The 26589-nt window shown below is 58.3% G+C and overlaps 1 protein-coding gene across 1 annotated transcript in view; it reads right to left on the bottom strand.

The window, feature by feature from the left end:
* Positions 1-1789: 1789 nt before the first annotated feature.
* LOC105464412 (calcium voltage-gated channel subunit alpha1 I) overlaps positions 1790-26589 on the bottom strand; it is a 136321-nt gene continuing 111521 nt past the window's right edge. Inside the window, 15 exon segments of the mRNA XM_071080621.1 lie at positions 1790-5806; positions 7253-7449; positions 9088-9253; positions 10681-10803; positions 11866-12012; positions 12290-12628; positions 13633-13754; positions 14327-14405; positions 17706-17776; positions 18656-18789; positions 19422-19531; positions 20777-20928; positions 21471-21663; positions 23936-24025; positions 26307-26432. Coding sequence (XP_070936722.1) covers positions 5162-5806; positions 7253-7449; positions 9088-9253; positions 10681-10803; positions 11866-12012; positions 12290-12628; positions 13633-13754; positions 14327-14405; positions 17706-17776; positions 18656-18789; positions 19422-19531; positions 20777-20928; positions 21471-21663; positions 23936-24025; positions 26307-26432 — 2694 coding nt within the window. The 3' untranslated portion in view covers positions 1790-5161.

The following is a 26589-nucleotide window of genomic DNA, read 5'->3' as shown; positions in this document are numbered from 1 at the left end:
GGCTCTCGCCTCTGGTTCTTCAGGAATCCCCAGCCAGGCCTCCCGGACCACCCAGCCAGGAAGACCCCCACCCCCAGCCCCAATCACGGTCACTCCACCGGCTCTGCTGCCTTCATGGCACTTGCAGGCTCTGAAATGGCCCAGCTGTGTGCCTGTCTGTCTGGGATCTTTCTCCCACTCTGAGGTGCGGGCTCCATGAGCACAGGGCCCCATCATCCTTGTGTCCCCAGCACCTAGCAGAGGCTGGGCGTGTGTGGGTGTGCAGCCACAATTTACTGAAGATGACACGGACGCCTCCCTGGAGGGGCAGCCTGAGGGGGAACAGGAAGATGAGGGTGAGTGGGGCGGGGCCCAGTGCACCTGCTATTTCTGCCCCACCAATCTCCTCCTGCTGATGACCGGCCCCCTTTCCTCTGAGGCTCAGGCTGGCCTCCGCCCAGGGGACAAAGTGCCCCCACTCTGCCCAGATGGGGGCTGGCAAATCCGCACCAGCCCGGCCTGGCCCTACCCCCACCCCTCCCGACAGGACCAGCCGGGCGTCCACAGATTCCCACGGCAGCCTGTTACCATGGTGACAGCAATCCGAGGTCACCGCGCTAGAAACCGGTGGATGCCTCCCTCCTGGAACACCACAAGCGTTAGAATCTAATTTTCATTACAGCCATAATAGTGGTTTTGCATAATCGTACATATATTAATACCTAACATGCCTGTGTTTATTTGGTTAAAATTCATGAATTCAGGTCTAAATAAAAAGTGCTGATGGCTGAAGTTTTTCATTCTCTTAAAATGTTCTTGGGTTATGTATTTTTTTAAGCCAGTCTCTCTCCTTGGCAGCAACTTGCTTTTAATCCCATTATTAACGGGGAAGAGAGAGGAACACAAATCAGGGCTCTCCTCCCCAGGGGCTGTGCCTCCGGCTGTGGAGGTGGCAAGCGGGTGCCCATCACCCCTACCCTCTGCCTCGCTGTGCGGCCCAGACCACACCCTGCAGCCTCTCCAGGCCTGTTTCCTCAAGTGGAAAAATAAGAGAAGGCATTAGTTGGTCTTTGAAATCCCTTCTGCTTCCAAAACACAGCCACGGAGCTGACATTTGCTGAAGCTCAACCAGCACCGGGCTACGGGCGGGAGAAGTAAACACGGTCCCCGTCCTTGGGTCAGTCCAATCTGATGGAGACTCGCTCAAGAAACAGACAGTGTAGGCCGGGTGCGGTGGCTCACGCCTGTAATCCCAGCACTTAGGGAGGCCGAGGCAAGTGGATCACCTGAGGTCAAGAGTTCGAGACCAGCCTGGCCAATGTGGTGAAACCCTGTCTCTACTAAAAATACAAACATTAGCCAGGCATGATAGCAGGCGCCCGTAATCCCAGCTACTCAGGAGGCTGACACGATAGTGAGCTGAGATCTTACCATTGCACTCAAGCCAGGGCAACAGAGCGAGACTCCGTCTCAAAAAAAAAAAAAAAAAAGAAAAGAAAAGAAAGAAAACGAAATAGACAGTGCCAAAGGATGAGGAGATTATTCTTCCCATGTGACCTTCTTGCCCGGGGCCAGCACCTCAGCCACAGCAGCAGAGCGTGGGAACCAGGCCTGCCTCCTCCCCAGCTCCACAGGCCCCCACCCACCCAGCGGCCATGAGAGCACCCTGCCATGAGCATTGTTCTAGGTCCCCGATGCCCCAGCCCCACACCTGAACATGGAGGAGGAGAACCGCCACCCCTCCCTTGAGAGAAGCCCCAGCTTGACACCCACCCCACCGGGGAAAGAACAGCAGAGACACACGGAGAAATTCTTAAATAGGCTTCTGGGCTTTTATTCAAAACAACACTGGTGGTGGCTGCCGCTTGGTTTCTCTACACCCGGGCCATCTGGGCCAGCAGGTACCAGCGCCATCAGCAACTAGGAGGGAAGTTCATTCACACCATAGAAACTGTACAGCGACTGAGAGTGCTAGAGTCACGGTGGCGGCCCAGGCCGAGGGCTTCCTGGAGGAGGTGGCCTCTACCTCCTCAGTAGGCTGCAGCTTGGCCCAGGCTCTGCCAGGAACACGGATTATTGCACAAAGACAAAAAAGAGTATGTGTATCTGGGCTAAAGAGCAGCTCTTATGACCCCAAGCCCTTACACAACGCAGCAAAGGGGGCTGGGGTTGGCCCTGGAAGCGGAAGGCTCCGAGCTGAGGATATGGGGGAAGACAGGCAGACGGGCTTTACACGCTTTGTCCTCCTTTAAGGGGCTGCCTGGTACAGGAGAAGGTAGAGCAGAGGAGACAAAGAGGGTTTGGCTAGACTGGGTTGTCTCTGCACAGATGCCAAGGTGCCTGCCCATCACCACCCTATGGAGCAGCAGAGACAGCTCAGGGACCTGCGTCCCCACCTTCCCCACTGCCAGGCCCATGTGGGTTAGGGCAAATTTGTGCTTTTGTGATAGACACAGGCCTGAGGCCATGGCCCCAGACCACAGGGTTGAGGAGGAAGGAAGGGCCCTTTGCCCAACCCTCACCCATTCTGACTTGTGCTGGCCAGTAGATCACAGCTTCCCTGGTTCCCCATCTCTGTCACCCACAAGAACAAGGCCAAGTGTCTGGGATCGGCAGGTGGGGCCTCCAGGAGCCTGGCCATCTCCCACTGCTTCCTGCAAGGAGCTTCTCTGCCTCTGAGCTCAGCTCTTTTAACTTCTCCACACGCCCCGCTCTGTGGGCCCTGGAGCCTTCGCACATGCCCATCCCTTTGCCTAGAACACCTGCCCCGAGGTGTCTGCTTGTTCCAGAGCCACATGGTTCAGGGCAAGGGGAGGTTTCACATCAGACCTGCCTAGGATGTGTTCCCCGCGCAGCTGCTCTGAACCCATGTAACAGCAGGAAAGGATGCTCAGCAGAGTCACAAGATGACCCAAGGCTGCTGGACCGGCGTCTGATCCTGCCAATTTGAAGCCCAACCTTCCACATGGTCTTCCCAGGTCACACAGCCCCTCTTCTGGGCTCCAACACACATGTCCCTCCAGCAACACAAGGACTTGCAAAAAGTCAAGTCTGTCTGCCTCCCTCCAACTGCGCATGCTCAGGGTCAGCCAGGAGCAGGTAAGCCCGCCCAGACACTTCTTCCCCAGACAACGTAGCTCGCTCCACATAAAACCACCTCCGTGGAAAGGGAGGCAGGGCCGAGGCTCTTTGGAGGGGTCAGCATTGGGCTTGGACCCAGCCATCCTCACAGGTCTACCTGCCCCGCAGGGAGGACTGGGCAGTTCCTCCCGCCGCAGGCACCTTGCTCAGCATCACAGCCCTAGGGTATGGAGTGGGGCCCTCCACACCACCCCAGCTTCTTTGCTGCTAGGCCCTGAAGGATCCTGGGCTGGCCGCTTCCCCTCTCCGGGGCTCAGTTTCCCAGGTGGGCTTGACAACCCCTCCTGGACCGCTCTCCCTCAGTCCAAAAGGTCTCTGCATGTGACAAAGCACACATTGCCCACCACCTCCCCCAGGGTCCCTGTGCCAGCCTGGAAGACACCCAGAACCCCTCCAAGGGGCACCCCACACCCTCACCAGCCTGGCCACGAGCTGAGTTCTTCCAAGTCAGAGTTTGGGAACAAGGACAAGGCTGCCCCTCAGCAGGCCCCCATGAAGCCCTCAGAGGGGGTCTTAGCAAAGGCAAGGGGGGGTCTTAACAAAGGCAAGGTTATTGCTGAAGCACAGCAGCTCCAAACTCGTGGCCTCTGCAGCCTCTCCAGACCACCGCCACCAACGTGCTCCCAACCTCCTCCTTCAAACTGACTTCATGAAAGTCACTCCCTTTTTAAAAAGTAGCCTTGACCTAAGCAAAATCTCTGTGAAATCACGGGTTCAATGTATTTTTTTTCTAATAAATAGTGAAATAAATGCGTAACTCTTCAAATCAAACACCCCCATCTATAACCCGTTTGGGAAGCACTACTATAGTGAAAGCTGACCTGCAGTTAGGGGCAGCGGGGAGGAGAGACAGGGGCAGGGAGGAGAGACAGGGGCAGGGAGGTGGGGTCGGAGAATGTGGCCTCCAGGTGACGCAAAAGGCTGGGTGTGGGGATGCGGCTGGACCCAGGGCCCAGGCAGGTGCCCCCACCCCTGCCTAGAATTCCGTCAGAGCTGCTTTGCCTTGAACCCACTGGGGCGGGGGCATAGTTGCTCAGGACGGGGACAGCACAGCGTCCAGGGACAGCCACAGCTCAGGGCCCATATTGGGGATAAAAGGCATAAGTGACTGAACAACTAACTGCCTGAGCCCAAGGGCACCTGCAGGGCAGCCAGAGCCAGCTGAGACCAGGCAGGTACCCTGGCATCTCCAAGCGGCCTCCACTCCTGCTCCACCCAACCCCGCCCTCCTGGGGTGGAACCCACCCCCTCAGAAGTACTCAGGAGCTGGCACCTCCCCTGGGGCCAGAGCCCCAGCCCAGCCTCGGAGCTGCCCTCCACCCCCCACCACGGTCCTAAGGAAACACAGCTACTCACCCCTGATTTTTCTAAAGAGACATCTAACCCGTGTACTAAGGGTATGTGTGTGCTCTGGGGTGTCTACAAAAGACTTCACAACAACAAGACGGTCAGGATGACAGGACAGACACCCCGACGCGTGGGAGCCACGGGGGATCTTAGCAGCGTTTCTTCTTTAAAAGAAAAAAAAGAAAAAGAAAACACACCCTGAATTGCACCTCTTCTCCCGGGCCTGGTGCCCTCAGAGGCCTGAGGGTCCTCTCCAAGCTACTCTCAACCCGGGAGGAGACATCAAAAAACACAGCTGCGACGCCCCGGCAGGACATGTGCCCTGGGGTGGGTCTGGCCTGAATTCCAGAGCGTCAGACAAAAGCCCCGTCCAGGCCCTGGCCCACCTCCCACCTTTAGCACTTTCTGGAAGTCATAAGCTCTCAGTAAAAAAAATAAATATATATATATGTCTGTCTATGTGTATGTGTATATATACGCATATATATATGTATATATATGCACTGGAAGGGCCACCATGGGCCACGCAGGCCTGGCTAACCCAGACTCCGCTCAGCCCGGCTGACGGGCGCCTGTGCCCGGCGGGCCCTGCGCGATCCCAGGTGTGGACGAAGTATTGCTGTCTGCTCCTGGCTCCTGAGGTAAAAAAGGTGAGACGGGGCGGGCGGTGGGCGGCCGGGGGCCCCTGCGACCCTCATCTCTTCCTCTTGCTGGCGGCGTCTCCCGGCTCCAGCTCTCCGGGGAGCGGTTGCGGCGGGGGCGCCAAGGGGCCCAGGCCCATGGGCAGCGGTGCCCGGCCCAGGGGGTCCTTGCTGCGGTCCGCGGCCCACGAGGGGCTCCGGGCCAGGCCGTGGGCCGGGGCGGCGGCGCGGGGGCGGCCCGGGGCGGCCAGGCTGCTGGTGCTGCTGAACTTCCTGGCGGGCGTGAGGCCGGGGAGCGGCGGCGGGGGCGGCGGGCAGAAGAGGGAGGTGAGCGAGAGGCTGCTGAGGGTCTCCGAGTGCTCGCTGCTCGCGCCCCCGCCGCCCGCGCCGCCGCGGCCCTCCTCGTCCGAGGGGTCCATGGAGTCGTGGTAGGTGCAGCCCGGGCTGGTGGAGCCCCCGCTGCTGTGGCTGCGCTGATGCGCCCGCAGCCCCCGCAGGCTGAACAGGCCCCGGCCCCGCAGGCTCAGGCGGCGGTGCGCGGCGGGGGACAGGCCGGCCCGGGGTCCCGGAGCAGGCGCGGGCGGCCCCAGGGCTCGCCGGGGGCTGTCGCTCAGGGTCAGGCTGTCCTCCAGCGTGGTCTGCAGGCTGCCCGCGGAGCTGCTGGGGCTGGCGTCCAGCGACGTGTCGCTCCCGGTGGCCTGGGGGGAGGTGGGAGCGGTGGAGGCCGCCTGGGTCTGCCCCCACCCCAGCAACCTGGACGCCTCCCTCCCCGGCACAGCGGGCAGCCCCCATCCAAGGAGCTCCCTTCGGAGCAGGGATTCTCCCCTCTGCACGTCCAGCTTAGGCGGCAGTCACCACAGGGCCTGCACCTGCCCCGAGAGGTCCCCTGAAAGGAGCTAGCACCCGCCTCAAACCCAGGTCAAACCCGGCCCTGCCCTTCACGGAAGGCTCCAGGCTCACTCCAAGGGGAAGCCCTGGGCCCACCGCCCTCCCCCAGGGCACGTGGCACCCCCACCACAGCCCCCATGGTCCTGAGGCGGCCCCTGCCCTGGCTGCTCTCACTGGTTCCGGTCCCTCCCACTTGCTCCGGCCCCTGGCCCCCACCTCCCGGCCCCAGGACCCCCACCTCCCAGCTGTCCAGCTCCCACCTCCCAGCACCAGGGCCCCCCATCTCCCAGCCGCCCAGCCCCCACCTCCCAGCCGCCCAGCTCCCAACCTCGCAGCACCAGGGCCCCCCACCTCCCAGCTACCCAGCTCCCCAGCTCCCAGCACCAGGGTCCCCCACCGCCCAGCTGTCCAGCTCCCCGGCTCCCCAGCTCCCACCTCCCAGCACCAGGGCCCCCCACCTCCCAGCTGCCCAGCTCCCCAGCTCCCACCTCCCAGCACCAGGGCCCCCCACCTCCCAGCCCCCACCTCCAGCCCCTCCCCAGGAGCTGTTCTCCCTGCCTGTCCACCATGGAGTAGACTTTACTGCACCCCTGCAGCTCACTCTCAGCACTAAACGGTGAGCTCAGCAGGCAGGGAGTTTGTATCCTGCCCGCCAGGCCACACAGCCTGCTAGGACTGGGTCCCACAGTCACCCAGTGAATCAACCACAGTCACCGTACTGTGGGAGCCGGCTCGACCCCATTTCCCCACCCCCGCAACAGAGCCCTCAGTGCTCTCTTGGGTAGGAGGGCTGTGGCCCTGGCCAATCCAGTACAGGGGTACCTGCAGGCCGAGGCTTCTCATCCACCAGACCCACCCTCCCACCTCCATTCCTAGTAAGCCCCCACTCACACCCACCCAGATAACCCAGGGTATCCTCCCCACCGCCAGCACCCCGCCACCCTGCAAAACCTCCAGTACTCCTCCTCCTCCCCTCCCCTCAAGCTAGGTATCACAGGCCTCTTCCAGACCCCCCTCGGGGTCCTCCCTACACTCTGCTGTCCCCAGGACCCAGCTCTGCCCACTCCCGTCTGCCCCAGTGCCACCTCCTGCTCCAGTCTCAGCATCACCCCAGCGTTCCCAAACCCCCTTGCATGGTGGTGCCCTGGGCCTTTGGTTGGGTCCTTCCCCTCCCAGTCCCTCGGACTTCGAGGCCTGGCTTAGATCCTGCCCCTTGCCTACAGACCAGTGCTCTGGAGCCTGGGAGGTGCCGGTACCTGCCGGAGGAGGGTGCAGTTGACCCTTGGTGACCGCAGAGATGCCCAGGAGCCCTGCAGCGCAATCTTGGGGAGGGTCCCAGTGCCGGTGCCCTTTTCTGGGCCTTTCTGACTGGCAGATACTGCAGGGTGGAAGAACTCGGCTGGCATGGGCAGGAGAGGGCTGGAGGCATCCGGGGAGAAGGGACTTGGGGGTGCTGCTGGGAAAGGAGGAGACAGAGCTGACGGAGCACACTCAGGCCAGGGGGCAGTCCCTGGGAGGTGGCATTGAGCACCAATCTCATTGGGCCAGCAGGGAGGAGCCACCTAATAAACTGACTGTGAGACCGTGGGCAAGTCCCCCCCTCTAAACCTTTGTTTCCCCATTGTGAGAGCAAGAGAGAAATCCTGAACCAGCCCTTTTGATTCCAGGGGGCAGGGGCCCTGGGCAAGACACAGCTTTTGGAGGCAAGCAGACCCGGGCTCAAGCCTAGGTCTCTTCCTCTGTAAAAGGGAACAAGATGCCATCTTGAGGGTCATCAGGAGAAGAAACAGCTGGAAGCTCCCAGCTCAGTACCAAGTACACAGTAGGTGCTCACTAGGATCAGTCACCCCCGGGTCCTGACCCCACCATGCAGCCTGGCCAGGCCTGGGGGCCCCTGTGGGACAGCAGGTGGGTTGGGGCGTCCCAGCCCCGGGTCAGGCGCTGCACTGGATGGCAGGTCAGTCTGGCCTGGTTGGCTCCACACAGTGAGGGACAGAGACGGGGGTGGGGGGTCTGAGGGCTGGGGCAGGTCTGGGTGTGGGGGGCGTGGGGGGGTAGCAGCAGCCTCTGCCCACCGTCCCCTCCACACCTTGGGGGGTTGAGGGTGAGATAATGGAAGAATGTACCCAAGACAGCTGGACAGTCTGAATGTCCCGGCTGGGGATCCTATGCCATACCATCTTACCATTTAAGGAAAACGTAAATAAATGGTTGGCTAAAGGGAATGAGATTGCATTCCACCAGAATGGCTCTCGGGTCAGCCCTGTGCCCTGACTTCTGGTTTGGGAAGTCTGGGATCTTGGCACCTCAGCCACCCTGGCCAGTTGAAAGCCCATCAGCTTTAGGGAGGGTGCCCAGGAAAGCCACCCCATGTCTGGCTCCTGGGAGGCGTCCCCGAAGGGTACTTGGGGTGGGCTCAGAGTCTTGGGTGTCCCTCTTCTGCTGGGCTCCTCATCTCTCTGCCTCCCTCCATAGCCAGTGCTGTGAAACCAGGTTCCTGCCACCCTCCATGAGGACCACAGTAAAGATGAACCCGTGATGGCAGGCCAGCTTAGTCCCCTGGCCCTGTGCCCAGAGCCCAGCCACGGGCCCAAAGCACAAACAGAGCACTGTGGGTAGAGCTGAAGGATAAGTATCAGGAATTTGCAAAAGGGCTATTGAAGACACCAGGCTTTCCTATGTTTAACATCCCATGTATATGAAGATCTGTGGGCTACACACCTCTCTAATTCAGCTCTAGAAAAACACAATAATCTGGCAGCTTTCCTTCTGCTTGATATGAGAGCCGTGTGTACCCACCTCTTTCCCTTTTCACTATGGCTCCTAGGAAGCTTAGCATGAAGCTTCCTTTAGATGCTTAGGTTTTTGTTATAATTATCTCATCTTTTTGTACTATTTGGCTCTTGATCTTTTATCATTGTTATATCAGGCCTGAGAGTCTATCTCTCATTGTCAGATATCCATCTGGTTCTTTCTGGACTAAATATAATAATCTGGGTAAAAATACTAAGGAAAAAACTCAACCATCTCCCTCTGAAGCAGACGCCCAAGATGAGGGCTGTGGGGAGCTGGCAGGGGTCCCACCCCTCACCTTGACTGCTGTCATGTTTCAGCCAGGACTGGACAGGGTTGAATGGGATCTCCTCCATCTCACACAGGAAGTTCTCTGGACCCGGTGAGACGGCCGTAGAGGACAAGGGGAAGAAGCATTCATCCAGGTCTCTCACACACATGGGCTCAGGTGGGTCCAGCTCACCCTGCAAGGAAAGGGAGGTAGGATGGGGCAGGACTAGGGGGGCGGGGACAGCTGCCCTCATGACCTGCTCCACGGGCCCTCGCTTAACTAGGCTACCCTCATGGCTAGTCTGACCTTCCTCTCACCTCCTCTACCTGACCATCTTCCCAAACCCCAGTGAAAGGAATCCACCTCCGAATGCCCCACTGGATGCCCCAGGCAGTTAGTGACTTCCCCTGGTACAGACCCTGGGCCAGTGAAGAAGCCAGGTCAAGGCTGGTGAAGGCATCAGAAGACAGGCTGAGTGGCCAGAGTGTCCCGTGAGCATGACCTTGGGGGGGTCCCTTCCCTTTGCTGAGCATGTTTCTGCATCCGAGGAGAGTGATGCCTGCCTTCCTAGGCATTCTCTGGCCCCCACATTCCTCAGGCCTGTAGACCATAGTGACCCCTTCCCAGAAGAGCTGCCTTAGTGCCCCCTCCAAGGCAGATGCATTCGCGCCACCCCAACCTCCGATGACTTGCTGAGTCTGGCACAAAAGACTGTACCCTGCCCAAGTCCAGCTGAGTCCCAAAAACTGTGCACCCTGATATCCTTTGTAGAAGAGCAGTGTGGGGGTACAGGGAGCTGCAGCAACTGTGAGCCATCAGGGAGGGGACCGAAATGACATGGAAGGGATAGGAAGAACTCGCCCCGCAACCTACCCTGAGCTGATGGAGGGCCAGCCTAGGGGGCAGAGGTGCCAAGCCCAGGGTATCCCCCAGCTGTCCCTTATACCCCCCACCCCCAGCAGGGCAGGACCACCTTGACCTTGAGATCAGGAGCCCCGGTCTTGAGGTCTCACCCCCTAAGACTGCAGGATCAGCAAGGGGCCCTTCCTGGCCTGCAGGCCTCCTCAGACTGACCCCCTGGGGTGCAGAGGTTTGGGGCCCAGCCTCAGGGGTGGCTTCCTGCTCTGTCATTCCTGGCTGTGTGATGTGAGCATCACCCCACTTCTTGGAAGCCCCATCTCCTCACGTGTGAAGTGAGGACGAATCATGCCCGCTGCACAGAGCTGTGGGGTGGACAAAGCTGGCACGGGCAGAGCGCCTGCACAGAGTAGGTGCTTTGCCTGACACGACTCCCCCGTTCGCTTCGGCCTCACAGCCCTGCCAGCCAGGGATGACCCCCATGGAATGGACCAAAAAATACTCAAAGCAACAAGAAGCAGCCAGTGCTGCTGAGTGCCAGGTTGGATCGCTGGCTGGGCTTGTGGCTGTGTGACCTCAGGCAAATCACTCCACCTCTCTGAGCCCTACTGCCCTCATCTGTCCAACAGGAGATGAAGGCCTAGCACACAGTGGGTGTCCTTTACATGGTAGACTGGAAAGACAGGGGGTTCCTGCCTGGGTGGGCAGGGGCCAGGCTTCAAGGACAGACCCGCCTGCTCAGGAGTCCCCAGGGGAGCTCACCTTGCTGTCTTTGGGGCCAGGTGGGCAGGCTGTGGGGTCCTCAAGGCTCAGGTCGTCGCCCAGCAGGATGGACGAGGACCTGTCTGAGTTCAGGGAGAAGGCCTCCGTCTCAGCCAGCTGCACCTGCAGGAAGAGGGGGTGGCCTCAGGTCACCACAGCGTTGGGATGGGCAGGCCTGGGTCCTGGGGCGTGCAGCCACAGGCCTGAGGCTCTGAAGAGAGGCCAAGCAGTGGTCAGAAAGGTCCAGACACCTGCTGGGCACGGATGATGTATCCATCCTGTGCAGGGGCCCAGCCTGGGCGGTATGCAATGGCGACACAGCGGTCACCTCCAATGGAAGCCAGCCCTGAGAGGCCCATCTTGCTATCTGGGCCTGAGGGCAGGTGAGTTGCCATGGGCTGTGAACTCCACAGCTGTCTGCTTGCCCCCAGACCAAGTGCCCATCAAGACTGGGCCGGACTTGACTCATCTATGGCCCTGTGTGGACAACCTGCACAGCGTGTCACAGGCAGGGGACACTGCGGGGCCCAGAGACACTGGAGAATCTGCAGCCACCACAGGGCAGGGGTGTGGGGCAGCCCAGACTTCCAGCTCCTGCTGACGGTTCCTGGGGACCCGCCCTGCAGCCACCTGAGGCTGGGGCCACCCTGGGGGCTGGAGCACCCCAGGGAGAGCTCAGGGGCCCACACTGCTGGGGAGAGGGGAGGGGTCTGCCTGCGCCTGCACTGGAGGTGGACCCATGGGAACCCCTGAGCTGGGTGGGCCTAAGCCCCGAGCTGGAGACCAGGGCAGGGCACCTGGAGGAGGTTGAGTGCCAGGATGATGCCCTGGGGGAAGAGCGGGCAGATGACCCCTTCATGTCACAGAAAGGGCAAGCTGTCCTGCAAGTGACACACAGGCTCCCTGCCTGGCACCTGCAATACACAAGGTGGGGCAGCTGCCCTACCCAAGCACCTACTGTGTGCGGCACGGTGCTGGGGTCAGTAGCTGCAGCCACCACACCACAGGCCCACACCTGGCCCTGGCTCAGGGAGCCAATCTGCCCAGGCCATGGAAGCTACATGTGCCCACACTGACCCAGCCTGGTCTCTACGGCCCAGAGCCAGGCTCTGCCCTCGGGCAGGCCCCCCACCAGGCTTCGTGCTGCCCCGCCACAAGGGGCTGGGCCTCCCGGGCTGCCATTACCTCTTGCTTGTCGTGGTGACATTTCTTGCAGCCGGCGGGCGAGGAGTAGTGGTGGAAGATGGAGCCCGAGAGGTTGTCGATGATGGTCAGCTCCCCCTCCAAGGAGTCCTTGATGATTAAAGAGACGCTGTCCAGCCACAGGTTCTCCTAGGCGGACGGGGACGGGGTGGGGACAGGCGGGATTATCAGCCGGGTCCCGGGGCTGCGGGGTGGGCAGGACACAGCTGCCCTCCCGGTTGGTTCTCTGCGCCCATGGCCTGGGACCGACCCCCTCATCACAGGGTCACCCCTTCTATGGAGCTGAGCAGGGTGGGGCCCAGAAAGACAGAGGTCTCTGTGCAAGGCCTCCCTGGCCCCGCTGCCCATCTAGCCCTGCAGTGCCCCCACCTCTGGCGACCCTCGCGCCGCTCCAGCCCCTGCCCACCTGGGCAGGCGAGTAGCAGCGCCGGCACAAGCCGCCCTCGGCGTCGCCCCCGCCGCCCGCCCCTCCCGGCCCTCGGCCAGGGGCGCCCGGGGAGCCGGCAGGCAGCCTCGGGCCGGGGCCCAGGCCGTGGGCCATCTCCAGCTCGAGCTCGGCATCCATCTCGGCGTCCTCCTGCGCCTCCTTATTGCTGTCATCCAGGTGCTTCATGAGCACAGCCACCACCACGTTGATGAGCACGAACTGCGCGGTGAGCACGAAGCTCACGAAGTACAGTGGCGACACAAACTGCAGGCTGCTCAGGCAGCTGCGCTCATCATGGGTGCAGTCCCGCAGCGTGTCCTGCGTGGTGGGGAGGGCGGAGAGGACGAGGATGAGGAGGAGGACATCCCAGAGGCTGCTGGAGGCAGAGGCCAGCCCAGGGCCACGCGCGGAGGCAGCAAGACCGAGATTCAACCCCCGAGATGGCCCTGGCTGCCCTGCCCCACTCTGCCTTGTGGCAGCATCTGCCTGCCTCAGCTTCAGCTAAGTCCCCGCATGGACAGACGATGGCCCAGCACCCTCTCCTCCTCTCTTGCTCCCACCCACGTCACCCTCCCCACAGCTGGCCTGCTTCCCTGGGACACAGTCAGGCCTGAGAAGGGGCATCTGGGGCTTCCATCAGGGGCATCTGGGGAGTAGGGTGCATTCGGGACCAGGGCCTCCCTGTCCTTCCTTTCTGGTTTTTCAGCTCAACCCCCACCCACAAAGCCCAAGAAGACTCCACCACCTTCCCGCCCTGGGCCGAGGAGAGTGGCCACCTCTCCTAGCCCCCGGCTTCCTGCCCCCTTGCTGGGGGACTGGGGGCTGTGCAGGGTGGGGGTGAGAGGCAGAACAGGCCCTATCACTGCCCTCTCCACCTTCGGGCCCCGGAACCGAGGCCTCACCCCTGTCCTCCGGGAGCCCCTCCCTGCCCTTCCCAGCCCAGCCCGAGTTGCAGCCCAGTCTAGGGAGCCTCTGCCGGGTGACCTGGTCGGTGCGGCAGTCACTAAGGGGACTGGCCCTGGCCTTCGGGCCTGCCTGGGCCCCAGGTACCCCCTGGAACCGGGTGGAGTTGTCTCCCCTAGAATCTGAGCCCCAATCTTAGGCAACACTGGGGAATGGGACAGTGGTAGACAAGGGGCCTGTTATGGCTCAGCTCTCCCCACTGTGCTGGTCCCGGGCAGGCCCCTCCATTCCTCCGTGCCCTGCATGCCCCTCCCTTGTGCGGTGGGGCCCTGGGTGGGCACAGCCCTGAGCAGCAGGACCAGCGTCCTCACTGTCCCAGCATCTGGCTGATTTCTCCACCCCAGCCCACCCGGGAGTACCTTCATGATCCCGTTCCAGTTGTCACCCGTGGAGACCTGGAAGAGCGTGAGGAAGGCCATGCCGAAGTTCTCGAAGGTGGCATGCCGGCTCATGCCCTCGCATGGGTTCTCATCGTTGCAGACTGAAAGCGGGGAGGAGGTCAGCCCTGCCCGATGGCAAAGCACCTGCGGGGCTCACCCTGACCCAGTGCCTCCCACCTTGCCTCAACCCTCATCACACTCTAGGAGGGGCGTACAGACTGTGCCCAGCCCACAGATAAACTGAGGCTCGGGGAGATGGCGCATGAGCTGGGGCTCAGGTTTGGGTGAGTCTAGTTCTGTCCCCCACCAAAGAATGGGTTTCTGAGAAAGAGGATGCAATGGGGTGAGGGCCAGCCCGTCAGGGAACCCTGCTTTCCAGAGCCATCCCGGTGCAGGGCAGAGCTCAGCAAGTGCTCTGTTGCCCTCTGCCCCCACCCTGGCCTCTCCATTTGCTGGGGCGGTGCTGGCTCAAGACAGGCACCAACACAAGACAGGCAACAACTACAGGGGTAGGGAGGGCAGGTTCCCTGGGAGACCAGACAGGTGGGGGCCCTGCTGTAGGCATCTCCTCAATACAAAGACCCTGATGTGATGGGCTGGGGGTCCCTGCTCCACCAAGTCATCCTGAAGCCCCACTGCACCCCACCACAGGCCTGCTCTGGGAGTCACTCACCCAGCTTCCCGAAGAGCTCCACCCCAAGGGCAGCATAGATGAAGAAGAGCAGCATGAAGAGGAGGCCCAGGTTGCCCACCTGCGGGAAGACAGGTGAGGCCGGGTGGGACTGGGGAATGGGTGAGGGCGCACCAGGCCTGGGAAGGGTGGAGGCTGGGGCAGTGGGGGTGGGCAGCCTGAGGGTCAGAGCAGCTGTAACGTTCCCCCAGGCTGTGTGTCCACGTCTGCCACCCCACAGGACCTGGAGGGCAGGCTGGTTCCAGCACAGGGCTCAGAATAACAAGAAAACACTTGTGCCGCCTTTACCACAAGCCGCCCCGTTTCCAGCACTTGAGGTTAATGAGCTCACTTCCTCCTCACAATAATCCATGAACTATCTTTTATCCCCATTCTTCAGATGAAGAAGGAGACAGACTGAGAGGTGACATCACTTGTCCAGAAGCACACAGCTAGTAACTGGTAGGACAGGGGTCCAGACCCAGCAGGCTGGGCCCAGGATCTGTGCACACAACCTGTGCTACACACCTTGTGTGGCTACCAAGGTTGAATGGATGGATGAATGAAGGGAAGGGAGAGGGCAGGAAATCTCAACACTAACATTAGCTCCTCTACGAAACCACCGAAATGCACTTGTCCCTGTCACTATCATCTGCTGGTCTGGGAAATCTTCAAGAACAGGAACACAGCTGCATGAGGTCAGATTTGCCTCCTCGGGCCAGCACGAGGCCTGGCCATAGAGAGGAGGGAAGGCAGGAATCACGCAGGCCCGTGGACCCCAGAAGGCTCTGCAAACCCAGCCACCCCCGTCCCATAGCTCCTGTGGGAGAAAGCGTCCCAGATTCCAGACCTAGTTCAAATCTATCCATGCACTGGAGACCACCTTTAACTCATGCTATGGATAAGATAAGGGCTCAACCACATTCTTGCCCTAGAAATGAAATCTCTCTTAGAACCCTCAGAAGACCTGCGTGAAGAGAATCAGAAGACGTTCACATTAACTGCTGAAAAGTAAACCCCGTTAATCACCACTCCTCAAGTTTCTCCTCTCCACTCCAAAGAAGGGTTTCCTGGCCAGCCGTTCTGCACTGCTAGTGGCTAATTAAATGATGTTCCCTTCATTAATAAAACAAGCACTTACTGAGCGCCTGTGAGGCAAACTGTAAAGCCCTAACCGCTGAGAAGGATCTGGCGTGGTCGAGGCCCTAGGAAATCAGCTTTGTGCTCTGCGCAGGCCGGGGCTGGCAGCGTCTCTTAACCAGGATTGCCTTCAGCTTTTCTCTGTCCCCTCCCCACTGTCAGCATCTCAGAGCCGGTAGGGTTGTGGCAGCCTCCTCACCAGCTTCCCTGCCTCCAGCGTCTTCCTCCAATCCACTCTCCTCCCAGCCGCCAGAACCACCTTCTCAAAAGCAGCTCTGGCTGCAACCTCCCTTGTCTAGAACCCTCCTGTGGCATCCACTGCCTGCAAGATAAAGCCCGACTTTGCTTCCCTGGCATTGAAGGTGTGTTGTGACCTGGCCCCCTGGGACCCCCTCCCAGCCTGATCTTCCAACCCCGCACACTCCAGCCACACAGAAAACAGCCCCACAGTGCCCTGACTTATTATTTTCCCTCTGCAGGAAGGACCCTCTGTCTTTGCTTGGAAAATGCCTCCTCCCCATCCCTCAAAGCCCAGTCCATGGGTTACCTCCCCTGAGAAGCCTTCTCTGATGCCTCCTCCCTCTTCTTGGGGCAGAGCCTGGTGGGGAGAGGCTGAAGTTTCATTTTCTGAGCACTTTACATAGAATCGAGGAAATGGACAATGTCCATGCAACAGCATGAGCAACAGCAAATGGAATTTGAGGGGTCAGCACCATTTCATGGCTAGTGGCACTTGGCACATGCTGCTTCTAAAGTGCTGATACACTTGTAATGACTACCATGGGTCTCCTGCTGGAGGCTGGGATGTCCTGAACATCTCCATGTGCTGAGCCCCATGCCAGCTCTGCGCTGGATTTGGGAGTCATGATAGGACTGCCCGGGGCTCAGAGCATGGGGAAGGGGAGTGGGAGCAAGGAGGCCAGGGAGGCCAAGCCACACACCTGCCATCCCCATCCCTAGCAGCCTCTTACAAGGCACTTCCCATGAACCAGGCTTCTGAAGTGCTTCATAAGCTTTAACCATCTGAAACTTCACCGCTGCCCTTTGAAATAAGCACTTGAGGGAGCGATGCTTCACCACCATCCTCATTTCACAGGCAAGGCAACTGAGGCACGAAAAGCTAAGTTGCATGCCCAGGGCCCAGACTTTGCTCTCAGGCATTATGGCCCAAGTCGGGGTTCCAATCTACTTCTTGTCTGCACAGCCTGCAGCCCAGCATCACTCCCATCTCCCATGGGACAAAGTCCCCTGAAGGAATTTAGTGCTAGGAAAAACCACGTCTCTGAATGAATGCCCTTGCTTTCCATCCAGACCATGCCACTTCCCCTTTATACCGAGGCTGCTGGGAAGCTCACACCAAACTCAGGAACAGAACTCACCCATGTCCTTAGCCCCACTCCCCGAAAGAATTAGCTCTGCTTCCACCTTCCCTGGGCTGTTAATCTTGTATCCTCATTTTTACTGTGCAGTATCTGTGCCTTGTATTTTAAGGTGTCTAAAGTTCCTGGTGACTCGATGAATCATAATGAATAAATAAATGTGCCTGAGGGTCATCACAGCAGAGGCCACCCTTAGGGGAGGGGGAAGAAGAGCCTCAAGCAGTCCAGACAGCGAGGGAGGGAAGGACTGGGATTGCAGAATTCCCAGGAGGATGAAAAAGATGCCCTCTGTGGCCCTGATCACATCTCCCTTTTCACTAACCACGGGGTGGGGGTAAAGCAACTTCCCTAACTTCTGAGATCCCCACCTGGGTCAGTGTCTCATGCTGCCCCTCCTGGAATGCCATCTCGGAACTTCCCCATCCACACTGCCACCTTCTTCTGCCAAGTCACCCTTGGAAGTCAAGCTCAAAGGTCCCCTTTCCTAGGCTGCCTTCCCTGATCTCCCCAGGGAGTGTCTGGCAGTCTTCTCTCCCTGGAGCATGCTGGAGGTCCCTCCCCACATCTCCCTGAAGTATCCATCTCCCTCCACCAGCCTGGGGCAACCAAGGGCACGATGCGGACCCTGAGTGCATGCGCAGGGCTGGACACAGAGTGTCACTGGCAACCACGTGGTGAAGCCGGAAGAAACAGGCAGAAAGGGACTCTTTCTGCCTGTCAGCCCTCGGCTCAAAACACATCCCCAGAGACAGCATCTGCCCTGGCTTTGGCAGATGTGAGAAGGAATATCAGGGCCTTCATGCCCCAGGGCCCAGCCTGACACCAATGAGCCCAGGAGGGCTGCCAGAAAGAGTGGCTCTTACCTGGGGCAAAGCTTGCACCACCGTGTCCAGCAGGGCCCGCATCCCTGTGGCCATCTTCAACAGCTTCAGCACTGTGGGCGAGACCCAGCCCCGCCCACTCAGCCCCGGGCCGGTGGGGACGTGTGTGTGCACGCGTGTGTGCACGTGCGTAAACTCAGTAAAAGAGCACATGAAGGCACGTGCAAGCAGAGTCCGGCTCTCAGACGCCACATTACAAGAATGTGGGTGCAGCCACAGGGTGAGTGGGGCATGCACAAAAACATGTGGACACAAGGCGTGGGTGTCACTGTAAAACAGCCCCCGAGGATGGGGCATTCTCATGGGAACTGAGGTCTATGAAGTGTGTGAATGAGTGTGCCATGAACTGTCACAGGCACAAAGGACCAGCGTGGGTGGCCACATCTCTTCCCTTCCCCTCTCGATAAAGAGGACTCTGGCATCACTCGCTGAGTTTCTGGCAGGCAGAAGAGCAGGAGGCACCTGGGCTCGCCCTGAGGCAGGAGGCTTTTAAAAGAAGTGTGGGAACTAGCTTGAGGGGAGGAGAAGGGTCTCTGAAGACCGTACGTCCCAGTCACTGTGATTGAGAAACGCCAGGGAGGAGCTGGAGGTGTTTCACATCTTCCCAGTTGGACTGGGTTCCTTGCATCACACTCTGAGACTGGACCCCATGGGTCATGACGTTATAAGGAAGTGGGAGTGTGTATCCATGTGTGCTATGCAAAGCTGTCTGTGTGCTGGGGGAGGTGTGTGCACACAGAGGGTGCATGCGTGTGTGCTGGCTGTGTGCCTCCCGGCTCCTGCTCACCCCTGCTCAGCAAGGAGCCCACCATGCCCACAAACTCCTGCCCCCACCTCTCCCCACCCCACTCCTGTGTGCTCTCATCAGGCAATGAGGAGTCTCATCCTGCCCCTGCTTGCCCCCGTTCCCTGTCCCACCCCTTGCCCCTCACCTCGGGCGATGCGCAGAACCCTCATGATGCGGATGATGGTGGGGTTGATGGGCAGGGCTGCATTAATCTCTATCTCCTCCAGTGTGATGCCCATGACTGACAGTAGCACAATGGCCAGGTCCAGCTGGTTCCATCTGCTCAGCCGTGCATGGGAGGGTAGGAGCGGGCATGAGGAGGATCCCTCTGGTTCAGACACACCTTAGTAGGGGAGTCTCCCAAGTCCTCAACCTTCTATTGTGGCCCATTGGGCTGTGTGGCTGCCCTCCCTTACTAGCGCCTCCTAACGCCACTGGGTCCAGGCCTGTCTCTGCTCCCCATAGCCATCACTTCCTCAAGCAAGGGGCTGATCAGGATAAACATCTCTAGCCTCCTGCAGGAAAGGAGGCATGGACTGTGACTTCCAGGTCTAACCTTGAGCTGGCTGCTCCCTCTGTCTGGCCTTAGGCTAATCCACCAACTTCTTTGAGCCTCACTATTCCCTTCAAAAAGGAGTATTAGCATGAGGCAGACCCTGCTCTGCCTATAGGGTAGAAACAACCTACCAAAGATGAACTGAGAAGGGCCAAGTAGAATGCCCTGCACCCATCAGATGATACCATAATCATTTCCTGTTCAGAGCTATAAGCAGCAGCTGGGATGCCTGTCCAGTGCCTAGATGCTTACTGGTTCCCCTCTTCAGGCTGCTCCAGACTTCCCTAAGGGTCAGGACTGCTTCCTCATCCTGCAGTCTACCCTATTACTGCCCTAACCCAGCCTGGCCACTCACCGGTCCTTGAAGAAGCGCCTCAGACCAAATGCCACCAGCTTCAGCACAGCCTCCAGCACAAAAACAGTGGTGAACATATAGTTGCAGTACTTGAGGGCTGTCTCCAGGGACTATGGGGGAACAAAGAGAAGCATGATCCAGGGCACATGACCAGCTCCAGAACCTTCCTCCACTCAGAAAGTCTCTGCCTTTTAAGGAGAGAATTTAGTCCATTTACTTTTAGCATAATTATTTATATGCTGCTTTTATTCTTTCCATCTTAATGTGTGCTATTTATTTTATGTTGTTATTCCTTCTGTTTCCTTTTTCCTATTTGTGTGTATCTGGTCCAGTTGGTACCTTTGGAGGCAATATAGGGTATTAATGAAGAGCTACTGAGCCAGACTGCCTACATTTGAATCCTGGCTTAGTGCTCACTCCAAATTCACCATATGATCTTGAGTAAGTCATTTCATCTTAGAAAGCTGCTATGAAAATTAAATGAGCTAATAATTCAGTGCTGGACACAGAACAATACTTGGTAAATGTAAACCATTATTCTTTCATTTTTTTCCTGTTAATTTGGAAGTTCCATAATTATTGTTTCATTTTGCCAATGGTTATCTTTCTTTTTCCTGTATTCATAATATTCCTCTCCCATCATTTGAAATAAGGTATTAATTCCACACCGGGAAGCTCTGCTTCCCTCTTCTTCCCCTCCAACTCCAGCAGGGTTTTTAGAATGCACTTGCTTCTCACATGCCCCTCACATACCCAGTCTGCAACAAGCTGGGAAATGGTCATCCTCATCCACCACCAGTGTTTGCCTGAAATGGTCCTTCCACCCTTTGCATAGTCTCCATATGCCCAGGTAGTAATGGAGGCTACCTGGTAGGCTTTGAATGCAATTCTAAGTTCCAGACCTGGTTCCACTACGTATGGCTGAGTAATTTTGGCAGCATATTTAAGCTCTCTAAGCCTCAGGTTCCTCACCTATAAAATCTGGACAAATGATTCCCCCTGCCAGCCTTAGGATTGCTGTGAGGATTAAAGAGTTCATATATGTAGTGTGCCTTGCAAAGAGTCAATACTTAACACACCACAGTCATTGCCACCCATGTGCAAACCACGGACCAAATGTTGCCTCCCTGACCCACCTTCCCTCTGACCCTTCCCTTCCAGACCCTGAGCTTCCTGAGGGCAAGCTTGTCCGGCACCTCCTCCCATTGCAGTGCCCAGCATAGAGCCCAGCATGGAGGGGCTGCTCACATCCTGCTATCAGCTAACCCCTTCCCTACCCTATCCCTGGGGTGGGGTCCTGCTGAGACCCCACCCTCACCTTGTAACCTTGGGCTGGGAGGCAGACCAGGGCTCACCGTGGGCTGATTGTAGTGCTCCAGGGACATGGTGACCACGTTGAGGCAGATGATGAAGGTGATGAAGATGTCCAGGTAGTGGCTGGTGCACATAGAGTGGATGAGTAGTCGGGTGTGACAATAGGTGGCATAGTAGGGCAGCCGCTGGGCCTCTGCAGGTGGTGCAGGGGGAGTGGTACAGACCACAGAGGGTTAGGGTCAAGGGAAAGGGCACAGAGCACAAAGGACAGAAAGGTGGAGGAATGGGAGGGGGCAAGGAGGAAAATGTTGATCCACCCCAGGCTCTGGAATCAATGTTAGATCTCCACCCAGCCAAAGCACCATGACAGAAACTGTGGGGAAGGGTGACAAAGAAGGCAGGACATTCATTCTCTCCATCTACCCCAAATGAGCTTGTGGCAGGAGCTCTGGGCCTGCCTGCAGGGAGGGCAGGTTTCCCAGGCTCTGCCTTTGCCCTATGTGTGGACTGAACCCCCAACAGCCTTACTCAGGTTGGCAGTGGTGTCAGCCATTGGACACTGATGGAGCTCGGATCCCCCGGACAGAAAGATGCTGGGAGAAGTGACTGAGCCCTGGACACAGGGGCTGTATCATTTGTTTCCTTCTAGCTCCAAAGTCTCAGGATGCTGGGGTCAGGTCCAGGCAGAAGGGCCTAGAGCTGGGTGGCCCACACCCTCCACAGGCACCCACTCACTCCGGCGCTTCTTCTCCAGGCGCCGCAGCCGCTTCTCCTCCCGCCGCCGTGCCTCTTCAGCCTCCTGGTGCTGCCGGCACTTGTGGAAGTTCTCCACCACGACACCCACAAACATGTTGAGCACGAAGAAGCTGACGATGAGCAGGAAGGAGATGAAGTACAGCAGCATCCAGGGGTTGTGGTTGGTCACAGGCTGCAGGGGAGTCAGAGAGGGCTGAGGAGGCTGATCAGGCCCTACAGGGCCATGGGGAAGTGCCCAACCTGGCTGAGCCTCCATGGAGTGGGGATGTGTTGAGCCTGCCTCCAGGAAGGCAGCTGTGAGGTCTAAATGAGGCAGCAGGTAAGAAGTAAATACCCTGAGCATGACACAATATGGTCCTCAGCCAAGAAAGCCACTTCTCCCTCTCTGCTTAGCGGCTGCCTCCTGGAAACGTCTGTCTTCTTCCTCTCACTCACCTATCCATTCATTCACCTATGCATGCATGCATCCATCCATCTACCTTTCCTTCCACTCACTCACCCATCCATCCACCACCCATCCACTCATCCATCCATCCATCCACCCATCTATCCACCCATCCATCCACCCACTTGCCCATCCATGCATCCACCCATCCATCTACCCACCAGCCAGCCAGCCACCCATTCATCTATCTACCCATCCATCCATCCACCCACTCATCCACCCACCCACCCATCCACCCACCCATCCATCCATTCACCCATCCATGTATCCACCCATCCATCCACCTACCAGCTAACCAGCCAGCCAGCCATTCATCTATCTACCCATCCATCCGTCTACCCATCCATCCACCCACCCACCCATCCACCCATTCATCCACCCACCCATCCATCCATGCATCCACCCATCCATCCACCCACTCATCCATCCATCTATCATCCATCCACCCATCCACTCACCCATTCATTCACTCACTCACCCATCCACCCATTCACCCACCCATCCATCCACCCATTCATTCATCCATTTACCCACCCATCCATCCATCCACCCATCCACTCACCCATTCATCCACTCACTCACCCATCCACCCATCGACCCATCGACCCACCCATCCATCCATCCACCCATCCACTCACCCACCCATTCGCCCATCCATTCACCTACCCATCCACTCACCCATGTATCCATCCATCCATCCATCCATCCATCCATCAATCCACCACCCACCCATTCTCCCACCCAGCCAGCCAGTCACCCCTCCATCGACACCTCCATCCATCCACTTTTTCACCCATCCAGAAATAAGGCAGAAAACAAGGTGGCCAGCAGAGAGGAAAACTTGGATGCATAGTTTCCTTGGTGGAATCCGTGTATGCATGTGCCTTGCAAAGAGTCAATACTTAACACACCACAGTCATTGCCACCCATGTGCAAACCACGGACCAAATGTTGCCTCCCTGACCCACCTTCCCTCTGACCCTTCCCTTCCAGACCCTGAGCTTCCTGAGGGCAAGCTTGTGGGGGTGAGGAGACAGAGCAGACAAGGAAGTAGAGGAAGATGCAGCCAAGCATTCTCATTCCTCCCAGCCAATACCACCACCCCCACATCCAGCTCCAGAGTCTTACTGGGTGGCACCCATGAAGCCAAGAACCAGGGGTCCATTATCAGCCTGGGAGTTGCACACATCCCTGCCTCCACCACTGAGTGGGCCCTGTCTTGAGCTAGGGAATCTTTCTGTTTCTTCTCTCAGTGACCCCCTCGGTCTGAACACAGCCGACCTTGGTCAGCCACACATCTTGCCTAAAGTCTCCACCTAGACCCAGAGGGATCCCTGCTCCCCAGGGGTCTCGGAAGCCAAGGCTGAGTCTCTTCCCTGACCTCCTCCACCTAATCCCCCTCCCAAATCCATCTTCACTCAGCAGCCCTCAGAAGGCTGCACTGACAAGCAGACCTGACAAGCAGGGACACCACTCTTGCTGTTAGCCCCTCACTGGCTCTCTCTGCCCTCAGAATAAACTTTTGCCCCTTGTCATTGCACACTCGGGGGCTTGCAGACCACCTAGCCCTACCTGCCTCCTCTCCCCATCTCCTGCCTCTCATTTTCTGCTCCTAGCCCCCAACTCCCAATTCCCTAAACACATCACACTCTCACCCTCTCTGTTCCTCTGCCAGCTGGCTCAGCCCCTCTTCTCTGCCTGCACTTGGTTCTCTACCCACCAGGCTCTGCGCCCCTCCAGGGAGGAGCAGCTCAGATGCCTCTCCACAAAGAGCAAGGGGGATTTGCCAAAGCAAATGTAACAATGATTTATGCTACCCAAGGAGTGGCTCTAATGGTGAATATTCAGGCCAAGATGTGAGGGGTGGGCTATGCTGACAGTGGGGAGACACTGGGGCTGTGGGTCTCGCTGGCACCAGTTTCAAATTCAAACCACTGGGCCCCAAGGACACCATGTCCCTCCCTGCATCAAGGCTTGACCTGGTCCCAGCTACACCCACCTGCTGGTCCACAGCGACAGCATCCAGTCCATTGTACATGATGTTCACCCAACCATCCTTAGATGCCAGGACAAAGAGGGACATCAGAGCCTGGGAGACATGGGGAAGGGGAATGCAGGAGTGAGGAGTGTCAGTGATGCCAGCTGCAGCCACCCTTCCTCAGCTCTCTGTTCTTCTGCCCCTGGGAGACAGAGGGACAAAGAGGTCTTCTCCAAGTGACAGAGCTGTGCCCTCATCCAACAAACCTTTCCTAAGGAGGTACTATGTGCCTGCAACATACTCTTGTAGTTGCTGTTACAGAAGAAAAAGTGCTGGACCCACAGTCCTGGGTTTTGGTCTCAGCTCTGAAATCATCCAGCTGTGTGATCTTGGGCAAAAAAAATTCATGAACTCCTGTCCCCTCACCCACAGAATGGAGCTAACAAATACCTTTCTGGCAGGTGTGCTGGGAGGGCCAACTGAGGCTCAACCAGACGGTCCCTGCCATCCTTACTCCAGGGGGTAAGACACGTTTGCCCTAGCATCTGAAAACAGGAGCTCATGAGAGGCGTCAGGAACCCTGGGTCAGAGCCCAGGCTGTACCACTCACTGGCTATGTGATTTGAGGCAAGTTCCTCGATGTCTCTGGGCCCCTTTCCTCATCGGTAAAATGGCAATAATTCCTCTCCCTGGTTTGTAAAATTTTGAAAAGGAGGTGGTCCCCAGAACACAGCCACCCAAGGCTCCCACAGAGATGGCAGATCAGCATCCTCATGTCCCTTCAGTGAGGTCACATCTGGTTCTGCAGCACCGGCACCCAGCGCAGAACCTTGCATACAGCAGGTGCTCAGTAAAGGTTCTCTGAACTGAACTTGAGCACAGCCTCCGGTGCCATCCTTGCACCAGTAGTTAGTAGGTTCACAAAGGGTCCCATTTCACCAGAAACTGCCCGGAGGTCACATGTCCTACTCAGGACGCCCTCTCCCCAGGGCAGAGGCGGTCACACCCCGCTCTGTGCTCCTGCCACTGTGGGCCAGGACATATGGTTCTGGAATGAGTCTCTGGCCCCGCACTGGCCCCTCCTTCCCACCATCCAGATCACAGACCCCTCCTCTTCTCTTTCCAGGTGGGAACGGTGCCGAAGGTGTCCAGAAAGTGTTCACACCCAGGAGCAGGGAGGGCAGAGGAAGCCCCCCTGCCAAGGGCACAGGAGGCTCCTGCATTCCAAGGACCTGCCATCACTGTCCCTGTTGACAGATGAGGACACTGGAACAGAGGGTCTGGCACTTGTCTGAGGGCACACAGCTGGTAAGGGCCACTGAGGAGTCAGAGGCTGCAGGCCAGGCCGGAACCCTCCAGGTGGCTCCGAGTGCTGAGAACACCTCATGAGGGATTCCAGAAGAGCCTGGTGCCAGGTAGACCCAGAAATGCTCCAAAGGGGCGGGGCTGGCACTGGGGCAGGGCCCATAGGTGAAGGGGGTCAGGAGCATGGGCACAAAAGGCCCCTGGCGAGCTCCCCCTCAACTTCCTAAGACATCTTTTCCCCAGATGGGCAGGGGTAGTGACTGTCACAGTTCCCGACCCCTTTCCCTGGGCACTCACTGCCCCTCCAAGGCCTTGTGGCTCCCCTCTGAGGTGCCACTGGGGGGCAAGCCCTCCAGGGGGATCTAGCTGGAGACTGCCCATCAGCCAGCGGGGGACGAGGGCCTGGAGCCTGCTCCTTCCTGTGTGCCCTGGGGCAAGCCACACCTGCAAGTGGACATACCTGGCCTCCTGGGCAGACCCTGGAGAAATGAGAGCAGGGAAGGGGAGGCAGCCAGCCAAGGGGTCTCACCTGGGGCACTGCCCAGATGGGTCACGCCTGGCAGGCCCCCAGGAGAGGAAACCAAGGGGAAAGCAGACACCAGGCAGGGGTGTGCCTGTCGACAGAGCAGACAGCAGTGGGTGGGTGACAGGAGAGGGAACCACCCCGGGACCGCAGCCTGCCTGGCAGGCTGTAACATTTCCATTTCATAGATGAGGAAACTGAGGCTCAGGGAGGCCACACCTACAGAAAGTGGCAGAGCTGGATTCACCTCCAGGACTGCTTGATTCTCAAACTCCTGTCAGGGTCCCCTGGGTCGGGGGTGGGAGCCAAGATCCAATGTTCACAAAGCACCTACTAAGTGAAGGCGTTTGCTGGGCACTCTGCACACAGACTCTCTAAGCCTCATCCCACCTGAGAGGTGAGTGCTACCCTTACCCATTTTGCAGAATAGGAAACTGAGGCTTGGAGAGGAGAAGTCAGTGTCAGTCCTGGCAGTGCAAGACTGAAGCCAGGTCTGTGATTCCCAGAGCCACTGGCATCCAAGAGAGGGGAGGGTCTGATCAGGGCTAGGAGGGCGGTGCTCACCTGGCCCAGGTTGTCGAAGTTGTATTTGTGATGGACCCAGCGGTAGTTGGCGGCCATGCAGTCCGAGCGGTTGGTGATGTTGCGTGTGTCCACGCCCAGACAGTGGTAGAACTTGCCCTTGAAGAGCTGGGGAAAGGGGGCAAAGTTGGTGCTCTCACGGGTGAGGGTTGCAAGTCAGAGAGGAACCCGCCTCTCGATTGCATTTACTCAGCCTGTCTTGTGCTCAGTCATCTGGGCCCATGTCTGTCTCCCTCCCTGGAGGAGGAGCCCACAGCAGGCAAGG

The sequence above is a fragment of the Macaca nemestrina genome, chromosome 15 (genome assembly GCF_043159975.1).
Source record: "Macaca nemestrina isolate mMacNem1 chromosome 15, mMacNem.hap1, whole genome shotgun sequence".
Taxonomy (NCBI): domain Eukaryota; kingdom Metazoa; phylum Chordata; class Mammalia; order Primates; family Cercopithecidae; genus Macaca; species Macaca nemestrina.
Note: the sequence above shows the minus strand (reverse complement) of the source record. Positions and strands in the feature narration are given on the sequence as shown.